This window comes from Hydra viridissima, unplaced genomic scaffold (assembly GCF_058129835.1).
Source record: "Hydra viridissima isolate aposymbiotic clone 2 unplaced genomic scaffold, HvirCarnegie_v1 scaffold_9, whole genome shotgun sequence".
Taxonomy (NCBI): Eukaryota; Metazoa; Cnidaria; class Hydrozoa; order Anthoathecata; family Hydridae; genus Hydra; species Hydra viridissima.
Window position 1 is genome coordinate 7,625,957 of NW_028324308.1, and position 20,734 is coordinate 7,646,690.

At 28.8% G+C, this 20,734-nt stretch overlaps 1 protein-coding gene and 1 long non-coding RNA gene across 10 annotated transcripts; one reads left to right on the top strand and one right to left on the bottom strand.

The window, feature by feature from the left end:
- Positions 1 to 213: 213 nt before the first annotated feature.
- On the bottom strand, positions 214 to 7,242 carry LOC149883823 (uncharacterized). 9 transcript variants are annotated; one of them, XR_016455569.1, is made up of 6 exons: positions 6,994 to 7,242; positions 6,380 to 6,837; positions 6,050 to 6,133; positions 5,660 to 5,889; positions 5,189 to 5,383; positions 214 to 1,260 (listed from the first exon to the last, which is right to left on the bottom strand). It is a non-coding gene; the product is annotated as an uncharacterized LOC149883823 (long non-coding RNA). The 9 variants fall into 9 exon arrangements; XR_016455566.1 differs by lacking the exon at positions 6,994 to 7,242 and having other exon boundaries at positions 6,446 to 6,975; XR_016455564.1 differs by lacking the exon at positions 214 to 1,260 and having other exon boundaries at positions 3,295 to 5,471; positions 6,446 to 6,837; positions 6,994 to 7,238.
- Positions 7,243 to 7,264: 22 nt separating this feature from the next.
- Positions 7,265 to 15,014, top strand: LOC149883824 (sodium-independent sulfate anion transporter-like). Its single transcript, XM_090097548.1, has 4 exons — positions 7,265 to 7,420; positions 10,845 to 11,669; positions 11,857 to 12,145; positions 14,153 to 15,014. The coding sequence occupies exons 1-4, from the start codon at positions 7,406 to 7,408 to the stop codon at positions 14,899 to 14,901; spliced, it is 1,878 nt and encodes a 625-aa protein (XP_089953674.1). The 5' UTR covers positions 7,265 to 7,405; the 3' UTR covers positions 14,902 to 15,014.
- Positions 15,015 to 20,734: the final 5,720 nt, after the last annotated feature.

The following is a 20,734-nucleotide window of genomic DNA, read 5'->3' on the forward strand; positions in this document are numbered from 1 at the left end:
CATTTTGACACATTTAATGCATTAACAATTACATACATTAACACCTACACTCATTAGCACCTATAAAAATTAACACCTACACACATCAGCACCTACAAACATTTACACCTTCACACACGCTAATTACATCTTGAAGACGTTATTCACGACTTCATGTAAAAAAAGAACTTAAAGCTTAAACCTTTTTGTACTTTAACATCAACAATATAAAAGTTGTGGTTAAAATTTTTTTTTTACATTTTTTACAAAAACCAATTTTCTTATAATTCAAGAGGGTATTGATTACGATGTAACATGAAATAAAGGTGGTTTTAAAAGTTGTATCGCTTCTGGATCGAATGGTTTCTTTTTGCTTGAACTTTTTTTTTTCTGTAACTACTGATAAGTTGATCTGAGAAACAAAGAAGCCCTCTTAAAACATCCACGTTAGTTTTTTTTTGGGAACATTCGCGTGAAAAATGCTATCGAAATTTCTTAAAATTCTTATTGCGTGACTCTTGAGCTTCTTTAGAAAGCAATCCAATAGGTAATGAAAATCGTCGTACAACTTCATGTCCATGTATTAAAATACGATGTAAACTTTGTCGCATATAATACGATAAATACAATTCCGCATATCTATTTGCAACATTTACACAATGCACTTGGAAAGCATCTGGATCCATTTGCAATCCTGAGGATAATATTTGTAACACAACATAAAACGTTTTCATTAAGCATAAATCAAATCCAGTTATGCTAGATACTGTTTGAGCATTTTCAAAAAACCTTCTCCCAATTTTTCTATCATTCAATGGACCTAAACCATCCGATTTAGGGACATTAATATTAAGTCCAAGTTGTTCTTTTATTTGTTCTTGTTTTTTTTTAAATTAAACAGAAACCTTGTCTGCTGTTATTCTCTTCGAGACGAACTATAAGCTTTTACATATATGCCACCTTGGTCGAAGATGCTTCATGAAAGTAGACAAGTTATTATTTGGAGTTAAATTTACAATCGCCATTTAAAACTGCATCCAAATTATTATTATAAGCTAACTTCATTATTACATAACCATTTAGAATAAAATGCATAAAATGTTTTCGCCACATAAAATCGGATACATCATTTAACTTGTAAAAATAATTAATAGATGTGGACATCTGCGGTTAAATCAAATTTATATTGATAATGTACATAATGGGCAATTTATTTCATGTCTCAAATTAGTGGACCACCTTGGGCCGCCAAAGTATTCGATTTTATAAGTGAAATTTTAACTGAAAAAAAGTTTTTTAAATACGTCATCATTTGAAATCAATTTATTTGACATAACTTACGTACAAAATAGTTTTGCAAAGCTCATTTGAAAGATAACACTTGATTTTATTTAACTATACAATAAAAAGAGAGATTTTAAAGTTATTTTATGCTTAATAGTAACACAAAAATATTAAATTTGAAAAAAAACTTTGAAAAAAAAAATTTTTTATCAACAGCTCAAAATGCAAACGGCATGATAATTATATATACATTTTAAAAATATATACATTTTAAAAAAGCTGGATGTTTAAGCTATAAAATGATATCTAATAATGTCATTTTTGAGAATTTGTTTTGTTACTTTGTCCACTTGTCCCACAGTGCACTACCGTAATGAACCGAAATTTTTATTAGGTTTTTTTAAGTTTAGAAAATTTGTTCTTTTATGTGGTGTGGGATCATTCAAACGTTTGTGGGTAGGTCAATTTTCTATTACAACAATTATGGCATTTTTAATTGAAATCACGTGACATAATTGATTCAAGTTACTCAATTCTCAAATCTTTAAGCTTCAAATTATAAAACTTTTCACCTGTTCTACTTTTTATTAAATCATGTTACATACTGATCGTTTAATTGCCAAAAATCTCGTAAGTCAGTACAAAAATAAAGCTATTTCATTATTTCAAATATTTCTTTCTTCAAGCAAATTTGAATACTAAATAAATTAGAAAGGAATGGGGTTTCTGAATATTGTTACTAACATTAAATATATTTTCAACCTATCTATATCTATATAACTATATTTATCTAAATCTATATATATGTGTATATATATATATATATATATATATATATATATATATATATATATATATATATATATATATATATATATATATATATATATATATATATACAGGGCCGCCGAGAGCCTTCAAGCCGCCCGGGACAAAACTTTTTTTGGCGCCCATATAGATTTCGCTTCATATATATACTTAACATAGAAGCAAAAAAGTACATTATGCCTTTATAGCTACTTTAACTTTATTTCATTTATTGCTAACTAACCGCAGCATAAACAATTCCTAACTTAAATAAAATTTTTGAACTTTTTTCGAGGCAAAATTATAAATTACTTCATCATATCACAATGATTTCGCGAGATCATTTTCAATAGACAAGATCATAAGATTTGAAAGTCGCTATTGTCCCATGGTGGCTCTGAAATGGTTTTTTATAATCTTAAGTTTACTAAAAGATCTTATAATCTTAAGTTTACTAAAAGATCTGCAACGGATATTGGCATTGTGTGAAAAATGATTAATTTCAAAAATATTCGTAAATTGCTTCGAAAATAATATATATATATATATATATATATATATATATAGATTTATATATTTCTATTAAATCACCTTCAAATCAGTATTTTGATTAGTAGCTTTGTAAAACCAACGTAATTCTTGGAGCATTGGTTTATTTTTTTCACATTCTTTTACCCTTTTGGAAGCCAATGCCCTATTTTGGGCACCAGAAAGTTTTTTACGATTCATTATTAACAGTTACTGTAAATAACCGTACGCATCAATAAAATAATAGCATTGTCAACTACGCAAACTCATCAAGAAATTATAATCTCAATCTCAAAAAGCTAATGTCATAAATAAATATTTCAATAGTTAAATATAAATCTTAAACATGAATTACCATAAATAAGTTGATCGTAAAGAGTTGAAAAATATTTACTATTACTTTTTAAATTCTGAATAAAATTATTTCTAAATTGTATTCACAGTTTGTTATTTTTTCGAGGAATTAAAAATAATGATTTAACGCGAGTAATATATACATTTCAATTATGGCATTTTAAGATTAAAAAAACTATTTTTATTTTACTTTGGCATCTGGCGCCCCATCGACATCTGCCGCCCGGGACAAACTGTCCCTTTGGCCCCCCCCCCTCTCGGCGGCCCTGTATATATATATATATATATATATATATATATATATATATATATATATATATATATATATATATATATATATATATATATATATATATATATATATATATATATATATATATATATTCAGGTTTCCTCTGGATGACTGCTAATACCCTTGACATTCATCAACGGACTGTTTCAAAAACTGTGAAAGCTGTATGCAATGCCATTATTATTATTATTGCTGGTTCAAAATATTTCTACCTCTAAAAAAATAGAAAGAATATGAGAAAGTCAGTCTATGAATTTCAGCTAAGTGACGAATGAAAGAGACAAAATTAACCAGACACTACTTACTCTTACAATAATCCTACAGGTATATACATGCTAAGCAATCACAAAGTATGTTACAGAAATGATTCTCAATAACTCAAGGTCATGCATGCACACAAACATACAAACATACATACATACATAAATAAATACATACATACATACATACATACATACATACATACATACATACATACATACATACATACATACATACATACATACATACATACATACATTCAAAAAAATAGTTGTTTTGATTTATTGACTTCTAGGGCAGCATGTCAAAGTTAATTTTAAATTAAACATTTCTTCATTGAAATTAACTACAGATGATAGCAGTCACTCTCCATGTTGAACTTGCTCTTCTACACAATTAAATCTACCTCTCTACACAATTAAATCTACCTCTCTTCTACACAATTAAATCTACCTCTCCAAACTGTTTAGGAAACTTGGTTAGAACACTGATGTTATTCAACAAAGGGCTGAACATGAAAAGCAAAATGTGAAACTTCCAACTTACTGAAGTAAGTTGGAAGTCAGTTAGGTCTTAGGTTGATAAGGAGTTTTTATTCATCAAATGCTGACTTATAGGCTGACTAAAGAGTTGACCAAAACAAGAATACTTTACTACTTTTAAATCACTCATCACTGAATTATAGGTCTAACTTGAAGTGCCTGAGATATTACTACTTCATAAAGTTCATCAGAATTTTCAAGATCTTGTTGGAATTATTTCTATCCCAGCCTTGGTACCTTCCCTGAAAAACATTTTTATATAAATCCAATCAAAAAATGCAATTCAGGTGGTACCAAATGCTGAGTTAAAGGGTCTGGATTCTTCCTTGGATGCATCATATTCAAACCTTGGATGCACCATTCATATAGTACTGCATGTTAGGTGTTTTGAAGTTACTTTCCACACTATATTTTTCAAACTAATAATCTAGACTTCTGAGAGTTCTTAGTTTTCTACATTCTTCATCTCTCATACTACAGGTATGCTGTTTTTCCCGCATGAATTGATAGACAAAACTCAGCATTGGTACACTTTAAATCAAATATTGAAAAATACTTGAAATCTTACAACTTGATTTTTTCTAACATTATTCTGAAGTTATGGTTTGATTCAGGAATATCTTCAACTATTTGACAATCTGAACTCCACTACTCATGTAAATTGCAAACTTTGTACTTTTATTTTCATTATTGATTATAATTTTTAAAAAGAATCCTTTGTCATCAATATGAAACTTGTACCAATTCATAATGAAGATCTAAACCATGTTGATTTATCAAATCCAGTACAAAATGCAAAGTCTCTAGAACATGGTCAAGATTCTTTGAAACCTTACCTTTTTTACTGTCTAAAAATCTATCTGTTAAATATTTAAGTAAATAATTGTATTCTTTTTTTTGAGGCATCAAAAAATATCCTTAACATTCAACAACTTGTTGAAGCATGTCTAGATCAAGAAAATCTAAGAGTTAAAAAATTAACACAAAAACTTTTAATCTTTTTATGTACATCATACTAAATAGATTTAAAAAAAAAATTCTAACTCATATTAGTCAATTTTAAATTAGTTGCCTAATTTTTTAAAGAATATTGTATTACTACTAATGGTTACATGCTATGTTTCAATGATCTTCAATTTACCTTGTTAGCAGAACATCCAACAGTTACAACCAATAGGTTTCCACCAGTTGATAAAGAAAAGCTTCCCCTTTTGAAATGCAGTCAGCATTCATTTTATTATTATTTATTACTTCTTTTTTTGATATCAATAAGAACAGTTATCAGCATGTCCAGGTATTTATAGTGCGCTATATTTTTCACAGAGCTTTGAGTTATCTAATGATGAATATATAATCAGTTTGGTTTCATAAACTATGAGTATTGAAGTTGATTTCCTAATCAATTTAACCCTCAAAATTGATATCTAAATACATAACTTTTTAAATTTAAATGCCTTACAATTTATGATTTGATATAAATAGTAGTAGTATAGTTTTTTAAATAAGGTCAAAAAAACAATTTAATATCTATAAAGATTAACAAGTTTACTTTATAATAACAATTCTAAAAAAAGATTACTTTAAAGTTTTACTCTGCAAGTATAAGAATTACCTTTGATACTTTCTTTCCCCAGAAGCTCTTGGGTGTATTACCCTGCTTCATCAAGTAAAGGTTTCTTCAACCAGAGCAAACTACAGTTGATTAATATCAAACTTAAAGGAAAGACCCAGGATATATACAGTTTTATCAGATCTTTTATTTTTGAATTTACGAAGGAGAAAGATTTGGGGCTTGCTTCAAAACTTCCCATCAGCAAAAAGGAGCATTTTATTCAAGAACACCTTATGAGAAATAATGAATAACTAGATGTCTAACTAGGTTTTTTACAAAACACAAGTGTAGCCATTTTTTTTTTTTTGTTACTATTTTAAAAATCATGTTAAAACGGGGCAGAAACAGTCAAAATCATATAACACAGTAAATTCCTAACATTTCTTTTACCTTGCTGAAGCTTTTATTAAAATTAGCTGTTTTCTTTGGTAGTTTCACCATAAAATGGTTAATTCTTTGCTGCATATGGATGTCCTAATAGATATGTAAAAGGCAGCACGAAATAAATAAATATATATACATATGTATATATATATATATATATATATATATATATATATATATATATATATATATATATACATATATATTTATATATACATATGTATTTATATATATATATATATATATATATATATATATATATATATATATATATATATATATATATATATATATATATATACATATGTATATATAAATATATATGTATATGTTCACCTTTCCATAAATAAACCCAGCAAAGAAAATAATTGAACACATATTTTTCATCCAAGAAGCACTTACTGATTGTACTGACTGAATCAATCAATCTCCAACACTATCTATAAGATCTGTATCACTATCAAAAAAATTTCTTTAAAGTCAAAGCTTTACAGCAAAAGTTAAGATGAAAGGAAAAGAAAATTAGTTCTTTACAATACAGTTTCCCTTTTATATTCTAAAAATTATTTCACTACTGATGCTGGAACTGTTTTAAGCAAAACATTTTCTGGATTTTGTTATGAAATCATTAAAAATCAATTTTCCAATCAAAGTGTTAAACCAAAAGGTCAGAGATAGATCACAGAACAATGAAGTAAAAAAAATCTTGAACTGCTATTTGCGTCTAATTGTGTCTTCCTGCAAGTGAACTGCATCTTGAACTGCATCTTCCTGCAAGTGAACTGCATCTTGAACTGCAAATAGCAATTAACAAAAATAGAAATTAAAATTTATTATCACATTAGCAATTTATTATCTACTTATAATCATCTATTAACATTATTAGCAATATATTACTTATTATTATATATTTTTTAAGGTTTACGCTTTAATTTAAGGATTTAAATTACCGAGAGTTTTAATGCCGATACAAAGATGAATTTTTTCACCAATTTTTTAGTAACTTTTTTAAGTGTTAATTCAAGGTTTTTAATCATAATTTTCAACATATTAACACGCTAGTTTGAATTCAAAAATATTACTAATGATCAATATAAACTAATATTAAATTAATAATAAAGGTTTTGATTGAGTGTCACGACACATAACCTGGCGGTCTCTCTGCTTCACAGTTACTTTTAGTTTTACATTTTAAATTCGCGAATTAAAAAGGTGATATTACGTCAAAAATGACTGTTCTTTTTTAAACGACTGAGATCTGACGCAATGTGTTTTTAATTCCTGAAGTTTTTTCTTCTATCCAATTGCTTTTAACAATAGACTAAATTCTGTACGAATGGAAAAGAGCTAACGGACAAAAAGATGTCTAAAAACAAGGTAAAGTTTAAAAAATACTTAAAATAGGAAAACAAGTTTTTTAGGCTTACTTTTCTTTTTAATTTATGTTATGCCACTTTTGTACCAATCTATTTTTCTTAGCGACTAAATTAAATCCAAGTATATTTTACTCTTAAGAATAAGAGAATGTAAAAAATATTAAATGTAATCAAAAGTCACTCAAAAAATTGTTTCTTACCACCTTCGAGATTTTGGCGAAAGTGTCTCACTATGTTAGAACTATTCTCACTTTGAAATTCTTTCTCTTTCTCTTTTTCTCAAAAATTTTCTCTTTCTCTTTTACTCATATCAATTCTTCTGTAAAACCTTCCTCAAAAAAATTTCTTTTTGTTTTTCTCCTAAAATCTTCCCGTAAAGTTCTCTCTATAAAAGAAAAATTTCATACAATTGCCCCAATAATCTGGTGATAAAACTCTTCCAAAAGCCTGCTGCAAAAGTTCATTCAAAATTCTAATAGATTTTCCAAACCGATCTTTTTATATATGTTTGCTGATGTTTCTTTAAGCAAGTGTTGTCCGAGCATAAAAATGAATTTTACTTTCATGTTCATTAGCGCTTTTACTTCGACCTTTAAGTCATGGCTCTCTGAAACAGGTTTTACCAGTTATCTTTCAATCTGCGTTTATCTTTTTTCTAGACTTGTTGGCAAAAAGTCATTAAAAAATTACAGAGCTGTCACGTGTTTTGCTAAATGAGCTATTACCATTTATCAGTGAAGTTTCAATTGAATTACTGGTTATTGAAAAAACAGTTTTAAACTTTAATGGTTTGACTGATTTATATTTTTATGCCATTATACATAAGTGTGTCCACTAGTGTTTCGGTTGTCTTGCACCTTTCTTGGGTTGAGTATGATATGTCTAAATCAAGTTAAACTTGTCGATAATTTTTAAAATTCTTTTGTTTACCCTCCTCACAAACACGTGTTTGCTAAAATACTGTTTGCTAAAAATCTCTCCTTCAATTATCTCGTTTCAGTTTGAACTAGTTTGAGGTTTAAAAATAGAGTTTACTTCTTGAACCTCTTGGAAAAAAGTTACGAAGACTCAGGGAATAAATCATGTTAAGTCCCATTTTAGATGTATATGTCGAAAAAATAAATGTAAACTTTGTATTTAAAGTTGACTGATCCTTTCAAACAATAATTTCTACAGATTAACAATATCCCAGGAAACTAAGATTGAGTTTATTTTTGTGTTGGATTTTGATTACAAATCTAACGCAAAACTGAGCTCTGGTTAGTGTTACTACTAGATGAATAAGATGAAGTTGGAGATATATTCAACTACCTGCTGAATCTGTTTTTTTTTTCCTCTATTTATCAAAATTTTCCTTGAAAATTTCATCGCCTTTATGGTAAAAGTCACAAAGTCAAATGTAATAATTTAACAATAAAGATAGTTGAGTTTTTAAATTATTTAAATTTTAGGTTCGATAAAAACGCATAGGGTAGACCGGGGCACGTTGGCCCGCTTTTTTTTCCTTGATTCCTAACTTTTTCGCATTTCGTGTTTTATTTTGTTTCTTTATGGGAGAAGGTTGCTAAAACAATATAAAATAAAAAAATCTTTTATTAAAAGCTTAAATAAACTTGTGAAAATTTTTAAAATGCTTTATTTAAGGTGATGTTCCTTGGGCCAATATGCCCCTTACTCGGGGTAAGTTGGCCCATGGGTTGGGGCAGATCAGCCCTCAAAATTTACTTACTGTTATTACATTCTTACATAAATTTGCATATTCCCTACATAGTATGAGATTCTAATAAATTTATTAAATACCTAATTGATTTATTAGGCTTAATTCTTATCTAATGTTTTGAAACTGGCTAAAAAGTCTCAATCATATTAGCGTTTTGATAAAAACACTCTATCACTGGTATTTTGTTCCATCACAAACAATTTAATATGAATTAAAAAATATGCATGTGTTAACGGGGTACTTTAACCCACATGGCCAACGTGCCTCGTTTGTGCTAGGTCAACCTGCCCCATCGCCATGCTTAGAGTAAAAATTACTTTTTCTTAACCCATCAACAGATACTGTGTAACATTGTATATTAAAATAATCCTCAGACTTTAAACTTCAAACAAGATACTTACCTATACCACTACTGTCGAAGACTAGTGAACACAAACATATCAAGCAAACTATTCAAAATATACTTCAGCTTATCCAAAATCGATAAAAAGATTCAACACTGGCAACTGTGTTCAAATATCAGTGATATTTCTGAGGAATGAGAGGAGGAATGCTGTTGACCTTCCCTTTGATTTCTAGCGCACCGAAGCGCATAGTCAGAGAACTAACTCAAAAGGGCCATCCTGCCCCTAGGGCCAACGTGCCCTGGTCTACCCTAATACTAAAAATGATATGCGTTTTTATCGTGACTTGGTGATGCACGAAGTTTGTAAATTTTGTCTGATTATAAAGCTATCTCTTTTAAAAGTTATTCTCATTTTTTGTATCAGTTTTTGGTAAAATGACTTTTTTCAGGAAATCTACCGAAGAAAATATTCTCATACATGTGGGTTTGATAAGTTAAAAAAGATTAACTCAAATTAAGTATTATTACAATTAATTACTATTTATTATAATTAGTTACTATTTATAATAATTAATAATTATTTACTATTATTATTTTTGTTAATTTTATTATTATTTTTATTATTATTATTATTATTATTATTATTATTATTATTATTATTATTGTTATTATTATTATTATTATTATTATTATTATTATTGTTATTATTATTGTTATTATTATTATTATTATTATTATTATTATTGTTATTATTATTATTATTATTATTATTATTATTATTATTATTATTATTATTATTATTATTGTTATTATTATTATTATTATTATTATTATTATTATTATTATTATTATTATTATTATTATTATTGTTATTATTATTATTATTATTATTATTATTATTATTATTATTATTATTATTATTATTATTATTATTATTATTATTATTATTATTATTATTATTATTATTATTATTATTATTATTATTGTTATTATTATTATTATTATCATTACAGTTTAATTGGAATAGATTAAATTTACATAACGTGACGTTTTTGTATTTAAGTTCTTTTTACGAGATTTTGCGATAGTTTTACAGTTATTAATTTACTTAGAAACCAACTTCTGACAAATGTTTTACAAAAAAATTTTAAAAGTTTTAACAAAAATTTAATTGCATTATTAAAGAAAAATTTCGTGAAGCCACAAATAAAACTGTTCAAATCGGAAAAAGCTAACACCTCTCAACATAAGCATTTCTATCGTTACTTTAAATTTTGTCAATATAGGAAAAAAGAGGTATTATTGTTCAACTATTTTCATAGGAATTCGGTAAATTTAACTTAGAGCAATTTACTTTAGATTGTTCAGATGGTTGAAAAAAGAAAACAGCATTTTGATTTTTTACAAACAATAAAAAGGTTTTTCCCAATAATAGTATGGCTTCCACAATACAACTTAACAAAATTAAAAGGTGATGTTATTGCCGGTTTAACTGTTGGAATCATGACTGTCCCGCAAGGCATCGCCTTTGCAAACGTAGCTGGTCTTCCTATACAATACGGATTATATACATCTCTTACTCCGGGGTTGATTTATAGCATTTTTGGAACATCCAAAGATGCAAACGTTGGAGCTACAGCTACAATGTCTTTGTTTACAAATAAACTAAATACGACTAGAAGCCCGATTGGAGCTTCTTTGTTAGGCTTCTGGTGTGGAATTGTGTTATTAGCAGTTGGCGTTTTTAGGCTTGGATTTGTAACTAAGTTTGTTCCTTATCATGTTATCAACGCCTTTGTTTCTGCTGCTGCTATAACAATTGCTGTATCACAGCTTCCCAATTTGTTAGGAATTAAAGGTGCGCCATCAAACACGTTTTCAATTCTCGATTATCTCAGACAAAAAATCAAGACTACGAACAAATACGACGTGACTTTGGGGATTTTATGCTTGGTTTACCTTGTTTTTTTTATGTGGCTATCAAAAATAAAATTAAGTAAATTGCCAAGTAGATTTAAAAGAGCACGAATAGTTTTGAACAAAATTGTTTCGTTGGTGTGTTTAGCACGCATGGTTTTAGTATGCATTTTTGCAACTACTGCAGTGTACATATTTTGTAAGCATGGATTTGATGGAAAGTTTTCAGTTGCTGGAAATTTACCCAAAGGCATGCCAAAATGGCAGGTAAAAAGAACTATTATTATTACTGCTAATTTGTAATGTAATATTGTTACACTTTTTTTTGTAGCGTTGTTTCAGTTTTTATCCAGTACAAGAAAAATATTGCAACGTTCATTTATATTGTGGATCACCAAAAACTTTCTTTTGTTCCACAAATGTTTTTTAAATATCAGTTATAATTATGTTTTAGAACCCTTTTGCTTCTGCGAATGTTAAAAATGGAACAAAAATTGCAGCGGAATTTACAACAGATTTTGGAATATCTCTTCTTGTCTTACCAATGATTCAGTTCATCGAACAGTACTCTATTACGAAGGGTTTCGGTAGAAAGTTTAACTATAAAGTAAGTGCTCGGCAAGAACTAATTGCTCTTGGTATGTGCAATATTGCTGGTTCATTTTATGGAGGCTGGCCAGTGTGCGGCAGTTTCTCACGATCAGCAGTAAATTCAATGAGTGGTGCCCAAACCCCTCTGGCAGGTATCACTATTTTACAAAGCTTTACAAAATATAAATTTGAGGGTTAATGTGTTAAGCATAAAAAAATAATGATTATTTTAGTGCTAAGAGTTCCCAAGTGAGCAACTGCTTAGAATCTTGTGAAAAAAGTAAATTTACTTTACTCACATCGAAATTTTTTTTTTTTTATCTTGTTTATAACCAACAAACAAACTTGTCTCCTGAACAAATCACATCTAGCTTTCACCTCCTAAAATATGTAAAAAAAATAAAATAAAAATAAGGCTTTTTATTTAATTAACTGATGAGAAAAAAAAGGTCAACGAAAAGTTTATTAGAAAATTGTCTCAGTAGTTCAATTTTTGATTTTATATAGCACATGTAATACTTTGTCTAATAATTGTGCTTTTGTGTTTTATCGATCATTCGGAGATTTAAAGCTATTGAAAGTTTTTCATAATAGGGGTTGCTACAATTCTTGCATCAAATATTGTGATGCAATAATTTGATTATAAATAGTTAGAAAATAGAATGGCACTTTTAAGTCGTCAATTTAATGGCGTCATCATCCATCATGATCATTTCTGAAGCCATCTTAACAAGGCTGTTGTTATAACAGATCTGGAAATAAAAGATCTTTATTTTTCAGGTGAAACTCTATCTTAAATCTCAAGTCTGATAAGTCAATTGACTGATTTCTTGTGTTTAAAGAATATAGAGTCCAAAAAACATCGAAAATTGTCTCCCATTTTTTAAAAACCAAGGACAGCAGCTGGTATGCACATCATGTACAAACAAGTATTTTCTTCAAATTGTCAAGTGCAAAAATTGGAGATATGTAAACGTCCGAGAGAATTCTAATTCAACTCCATATCTGACTATTTTCTATCACCACCAATCCCTCTCTCACAATTGACAGAAAATCATCATAATTGACGGAAGGAAGACTTCCAGTTTTAAAAGCATCGGACCACAAAAAATTATAATTTTTCATCCACTTTTATTAAACCAGCTATAAAGTCGGATGATTTTATCTCAATTTGTGAGGTCCTAACAAACGATTTTTTCTGCTATCTGTACAACCTTTTATTCAGATCGATGCTACAAGAATACTTGGATATATTTTGAATCTAATTTGTCTCAATCAAACTCATTGCCGAACTGATTAGATACTGTTCAAGATTTAAAGCACCAAATGACGTCAAATGGAGACAAATTTGACGTCATTTGGTGCTTTAAATCTTGAATAGTATCTAATCAGTTCGGCAATGAGTTTGATTAAGGAACACATTGATTGGATTGAGGAAGATTAGTTAGATTTGTCTAATTTTTAATTTTTTCCAGCGAAGTTGTTAGAGATGACCTTTACTCGCCAATTCATATGTTGTAACTTTTAATTAAAACTCCTTGGAAAGGTGCTTAATAAAAGAGACAGTTAAAGATTCCATTTGATCTCAATGTTTTTTATATAGTAAAATTGCAAATTAATGTGATATAGTAAAATAAATAAATACAGCTAGTAAAATACAACTAAGTAAATGCAGCTGATAAAATACAATTAATAGTTAAGTAAAAAAAAGCTAAAAAAAAAAAAGTTTAATTGAATTTGTTAAGGAGGAGACTTTTATGGGAGGTGGCAAAAATTTTTCGATTTTTTATAAGAAGGGAAGGAATCAACTGATCAAAAAATGGTCAAAATTTACGTGATGCAGTTTAGGGTTTATATTGTAAGATGTATGAAAATCTTATTAATTTTGCCACTAAATTATTTTTCATCTGCTTTTTAACTGAAAATAATTCAGTTACAGAAATGTTTCAATTAGCTTTACCGGCATTTGTTGCTGATGTTAAAGCTTTAAAGTTAGCATTCTTGACGAGCAGTTTTTTAAAACTTTGTACAATAATTGAAGAGTAGAAGATTAATTGATATGTAATTTTCGTCAATTCTATTTTTTGTAGATATGGCAGAGTGTAAAGTTTTTTTAATTCTTCAACGTTTTCATAATACAGTGTGTTAATTTATTGCAGGTGCAATATCCTTCTTTGTGGTTGTAATTGCTCTTGAGTTTTTGACTCCAGCGTTTTTCTATATCCCAAAGTCATCATTATCAGCTATGATGATCATGGCAGTCATTACTATGATTGAAATACCTGTAATAAAGCATATATGGAACTTGTACAAGTGGGATTTATTGCCATTTTTGACAACATTTTGGTTGAGTTTTTATAACTTAGAGTATGGCGTGCTCGCTGGAACTGGAGTTTCCTTACTTTTTATGATTGCTAGAGAAGCGTTTCCAAAATATTATTTCAATGAAGACGAGCAAAGTAACTATCTTACTGTGGTATTAAAATCAACCTTGACGTATCCTGGTTCAGAGACTTTAAATAGAAAAATCCATTCTTTAATTCGTAAAAATCCAGGACTTCAGGTGCTGAACCTTGACATGTCCAACACGTTGTACGTTGACTTTTCAGTTCTGAAAAGTTTTGAAACATTGCAAAACGAACTGTCGGTGTTGTCCATAAAACTTTGTTTTGTAGGTATTAAAAAAAAATCCATTAAAAGGCAGTTTGAAAATGCGCATTTAATTTGTTGCAAAGACAAACTTTGTTCTGAAGATACTAATGTAGAATTCACATCCAAAGAATGTGATAATCTGATTCAAAATAGGTCAACAGTTACACGACTTATTAGGTCCGATTCTGTTTCATCATTCCAAGAGACTGAGCTCAATAAAGAGGAAAATCTTGAAAACAAAGATAATAAGGAGTGAAATATTTCAGCTCCCAGTTACATTGGCTTACATTTTAAAGAACGTTAGTCTTTAAAATATAAGCCAATGAAAAAAATTCATGCTATTAATATATCATTTTTTAAAACTATAAATCTTTTTTTTTTTTTTTTTTTTTTTTTTTTTTTTAATTTTGTGACTATATATTTATATCTAACTTGTCAAATTTTTCTAATATCCTTTAACCAATTTTTTCTTTGTCAACTTTCCCCTGGTTTCTCAGTTAGCATTTACTGTTTTTTAAAAAGATTTGCTTAAATCAAAAATGGCCCTTTCGACGTTACAAAAACATTTCGGAGGAAGTCTTTACCATTTAATATAATTTTATTTTCTGGTATTAAAGAAAAGAATTTAGGCACTACAAACTTTGATTGCTTTATTTATAAAACTTTTATTTACTAAATTTTATTACGCAATTTTTCCAGAGTCAACTGTAATTTTTCTCTTGCTTCTTGAAAAACAATTAGCATATATGAAATTAATAATAGTTCTGGTTCTAACATTTTAAAAATTCCCTGGTGTCTTAAATTGCACAATATAATATATTAGACCCGACTTAAAATGACCCAACTTAAAATGGCCCCTAAAGGTCTTAATCGGTTAAGGGTATTTTAAGAGCCAATTTGTCAAACATTTCTAATCAAAATTTATAAATAGGAGCTTATATTTCTGTCAGCACGAATTTAGTATATAGTTATTGATTTTTTAAAGTTAAGGTGTTTTTAGGGCAAATCTTAATATGTGGTAGGTTAGGGCTGAGTTCGGGGTAACCTGAGCCTGGCTCGAATTCTCTGGTATTTTAAAACTCTGAGGAAAACAATTTAATAGAAGGATTTTATAAATATGCGCCACTCCGAAAGCAAGCTTTATGAAAACGGTTAGAAAATATATTTACTTTCAAAGGTTTTATTCATAAAGTTTCTAAGTTTTGATAGACATAAATTGTTATGATAATCATTTTTTATTAGGATAGTTTTTAATAAATTACTAAATAAATTAAAGGTATAAATCTATAATAGCAGCAAAATTACTGTCTTGTGTTAATTTAAAATGGCTTCAGGAACAGAAAGAAGAAAACGCCGAAAAATATTTTTATTTCAAAATTAAAAGGTAATATGATTATATAAATAGGTAGCTAATAGTATTGCTAATTAATTGATAACAAGGTTTACAAAAACTTCGCATAACCTTTGAGTGTTAATTAATAAACACCTGCTACAAAACAGATTACTATCACTGTTTTTTCTAAGTGTAATTGGTCAAGTTGCAACAAAAGTCTAAGTTTTAAAGAATACTTTAAGATGCAGCGAAAAATTCTCTTATCCATTTCAGACCACTTAGTCCACTGTATTACACGTTGTTTTTTTTTATAAGAAACCAAGCAAATGGTCTAGCACTACAAAGTTTCTTATTTTAAGGGTATTTTTTTTACAAAATCGGAAATATTCCTTAAAATCCAAATAAAATAAGTTTCTTATTTAAAAATAACTTAGCACTAAAATTTTTTTAAGATTTTGGGGCTTTTAGTACAAGTTTCTTATAAACAAATTTCTTATAAAAAAAAAAACTTGTAAACGTGTAAAAGCATTCTTGTTTTGGGTTGAGCAGCACGTTCATCCATCTTAAACCCTATTTAAAATTTATGGAGAGTATTTGTAAGGATTGCATATGGAACTTCTAGACAGTATTATACGATACAATAATTTAAAATTTACATCCAGTATGCAAGGATTGACATTTCAAAAGTGTGTTTGGAAAATCATATAAAAAGAATGGAAAACCGAATCTCCGAATTAATTAGTATCATTTAGTTACGAAACTATTATTTAAAACAAAAATTATAATTATAATGGAACCATAGGCACCGAGCCCACAGGGGCAACAGGGGCAGTGCCCCCCCCCCCCCGAAATTTTATGCATTGGGGCGAGAGTATTTATCGAGATAATCCGTGATAATATGTTATTTGTTTAATGTTGTAGCTGTTAAAAGCACCAGCAAGTGTGAATTGCACACTTTGACAGCCTTTTCAAGTATAAATGCAAGTTTTCATAAATTCTGTCATATATGTTTTTGAATTCCTTCAAAGATTTTGCGTTGACAGCTTCTTCTGACAAATAACTTTTTTGTTTTGTTTATTACATAAGTTTAGCTTTGCGTAATTTATGGATGACCCTAATTGCAAAACCCTTGAATGGCAGAAAAATTCATTGCTACCTTTTAGTGCATTATATTAGTAGGGGAGAGCGGGGAGAAGTGGGAAACGATTTTTTTTTTCAGGATAATTGCAATATCTTTTTTATTTGATGTATTAACTGAACCTAACTAGTCTTAACAAATAAAGCAATATTTGGGGCACCAAATGCATCCCCTTAGATTGACAGAATGTTTTAATAAAGTATATATATTTTTTAGTTTAAGAGGAACTCTGCTATTGGGGTAAAGTGGGACAAGTGTGGGAGAAGTGGGACAAGTGTGCGGGAGAAGCGGGACATTTGAGGGAGATGTTTTCTGAAACATGTGGAGTTTCACTTTTTCTTTTACAAACTCTTGGCATGACCTGAAATTTAAAAGAAATTAGGTTTGATAAAAAAATATTTAAGGTTACTGTTATTACTATATCTACTATCAGACTACTATGAAATAACAACTTTATTTACATATGCTTTCAAATTATTGATGTAAAAAGAACTCTCAATTTGCTCCAAATAATAATGATGAATCAAATCAAATTTAACTTTAATAAAGATCTCTCTTTCTAAATCTAAAAGAAGTGGGACAGCGACTTTTTTCTTTGTCCCGCTTCACCCCTATGTAGGGAAGACAAAATAAAACTAAAATTACAGCCACACAGTTAAAGCTAAAATATAAATTTATTTACTAAATGTTAGATGATAAGTGCATTTCCCTATGAAATAAAAAGAAGTGCAATAACTGTCTAAAATAAATACATACACGAGTTATAAGGCTGTCAGCAAAAGTACTTTTTTGGGGTACTTTCAAAAAAAGGGGTTTTCACCGCGCGCAGGGACGAGAAACGATGTCTAATAAAAAGGAGCACATGAAATCTATACGTTTACATTAAATAAAAGTAATTTGGCGCTGCTGCGAAATAAAATTACAGGGGCGTCCCACTTCTCCCGCGTCCCACTTCTCCCCACTCTCCCCTATAAGATGTATGTTTTAAAAAGCTTATTTTTTGTCTTTTTTTTATTGTTATAAAATGTTATTGGGATATGTCTTTAGATCTGTTATATAAGTTCTTGACTTCTAATCATTCATTTTGGTATGCACCACTTTCAAAACCCTTCTCTCTTCCTTTTTTGTTGCTCTTTTTCCAACTTTTGTGCTCATTCAGGAACATAATTGGAAAATATCTTTATTATAATTCTGCAGAACCATTTTTTATAACTAAATTGGTATAATTTCTATTAAATTATTTACAGCTTTATTTTTTTAGATTTATCACAAAGTCAAAAATCAGCAATAGTATCATCAGTATGGCCATATTGAAATATTTAAATAGAAACAGCGATGAATCTAAAGTTCCAGTTCAAGATATACAATCAAACTCAGCAATAGCTTTATTGCATTCTATCGAGCTGACAGCGTCACCAACGGCTTTGGCTTTCTCCGAACAAGCTTTAAAACGGTCTGATTCAACTAAATTTTCTTGTAATGCACCTACCAAGGAGGCTACGAGAAAATCAACCCGTAAACTTCTCAATTCCTGGCTTGACACATACAAATGGCTTAATTATGACAAAGACAAAAATAAAACGTTCTGTTCAATATGCCAGAGAAAAGAAACTAACAAGGCCGTCTATACAAAGTTTACGATAGAAGGACCTAATAATACGAAAAAAGCCATTGAAAGATTTAATATGCATGAAAGATCAGAAAATCACCAACAAAATATTACCAAAGAATCATACAAAGAGAAAGGTATAAATATATCTTCACAAATATCGTCATCGCACCAAAAATGTATGAAGGAATCAAGAGAAGCTCTCAATAAAATTATTTCCATTGCTGCCTTATTCGCATGACAAGGACTCAAATTTGGGTCAATTTTTAAAAGTTAGAGTTAAAGATGATTTATAATTGAGTTACAGAGAGCGAAATATAAATATATTTCGCATGAAATAATAAACAAATTGCTTCTTATTGAAGTTAGGGGTAATCCATAAATGATGTCAGTAGATTAAGGAAGGAGGAGAAGGGAGAAATTTTCGCCTCCTAGCATTTCCGTACGCCTCCTTGTTCAAAATCAAAAGTCGGCACCTATGGATAGAACTATAGAATGTTATATATATATATATATATATATATATATATATATATATATATATATATATATATATATATATATATATATATATATATATACAGTATTGGCCATTAATAACAATCCATCATGTTATTGTAGTATGGATATAAGTTTGAAATTACATACTTTAAAAATCAAAAGAGATTTTTTCTTCGACTTTTTTTTATTTAAATCAATCAAATAATTACCATATAAATTTATTATAAAGTAATAATAAATAAAAGAATTAAAAACTGAAATATTGAAATGAAAACAAGTGTTCATATGTATCAAAAAAAAAAATGTGGCCAAAATAAACAAACCACATCAACAAAATTAACTAACCATAAGAACAAAAATAAATTAAAAAACACAAAAAATAAAAAAATAAATATTAGCTTTTAAGCATTCATTGAGCCGTTTCGGTATGGAATTCACTAAATTCTGAGTAATATCTTTTGGAACATTTTTTAGTAATTTTGTTTCTTCTTCTTTCAGCTGGTCCAGATCTTTTATTTCAATTTTACCAAGATTGTGGTCTAACCAAGATCACAAATTCTCTATGCAATTGAGATCTGGACTATTAGCAGGCCAAGACATGACTTTAATGTTGTTTTCTTCAAACTATTGCTTGCAAATCTTAGCAGTATGACATGGAGCATTATCTTGTTGGGAGATAATTCCCGTGTCTTTTCGGAAAATCTCAACAGAAGGCATCAAATAATTATCTAATATATCTATATATCTTTGAGAATCAAGCCTTCCATCAAATAGTTTGAAGCAACCGACACCTTCATAATTCATGCAGGCCCAGATGCCTTAACTGCCACTACCTTGTTTTGTTCTATACATAGAACAATCTGGGCGCATTTTTTCATGTGGCATTCTTCTCAGTATTACTCAGTTTTTTCTTGAATCAACCTCAATGTTCATTTCATCGCTGAAAAGAACGTTGTGCCACATGCTCTTAGACCAAATTTTATGAGCTAAGCACCAGTTTTTCCTTGCTTTCTGATGTTTTTTTGATAGACGTGGTTTTTTGCAAGCGTGATTTTGTAGTACTCTTCTAATTGTTCGAGCACTAGCAACAACACCAGAAGCTTCCAGCCATTTTCGACTGAGATCAGTAGATGATAAATTTCTATTTTTTTTCACTATGCGAATAAGTGAACGTTCATTTCTTTCATTTGAAGTGCTGGGTCTTCCAGGACGTGGAAGATTTTCAATTGTATCGTATTCATGATATCGGTTGATAATTCTGCTAACAGTTGCATGTGTTGTGTATAAATGTTTCGCAATTTTTCTCATTGAGATGTTTTGTTCATTCATAGCTATGATTTTACATTTTTTCATATTATCAATAGTTTTTCCAGTCATTTTGATTTTTTTATTGCTGAAATGTTGTAGTTAATTAGATACTAATTTTTATATTTCATTTGACACAAACTTTTCAAATATTTATAACAATTTTAAAAAAGTTCTCTAACAGTAATTATTAAGTTCGCAAA

Bases quoted from the DNA above. Each gene is read 5' to 3' on its own strand.
- LOC149883824 (XM_090097548.1), top strand. The intron at 11,670-11,856 runs GTAAAAAGAACT...ATTATGTTTTAG, and splicing joins AAGGCATGCCAAAATGGCAG to AACCCTTTTGCTTCTGCGAA. The intron at 12,146-14,152 runs GTATCACTATTT...AATTTATTGCAG, and splicing joins TGCCCAAACCCCTCTGGCAG to GTGCAATATCCTTCTTTGTG.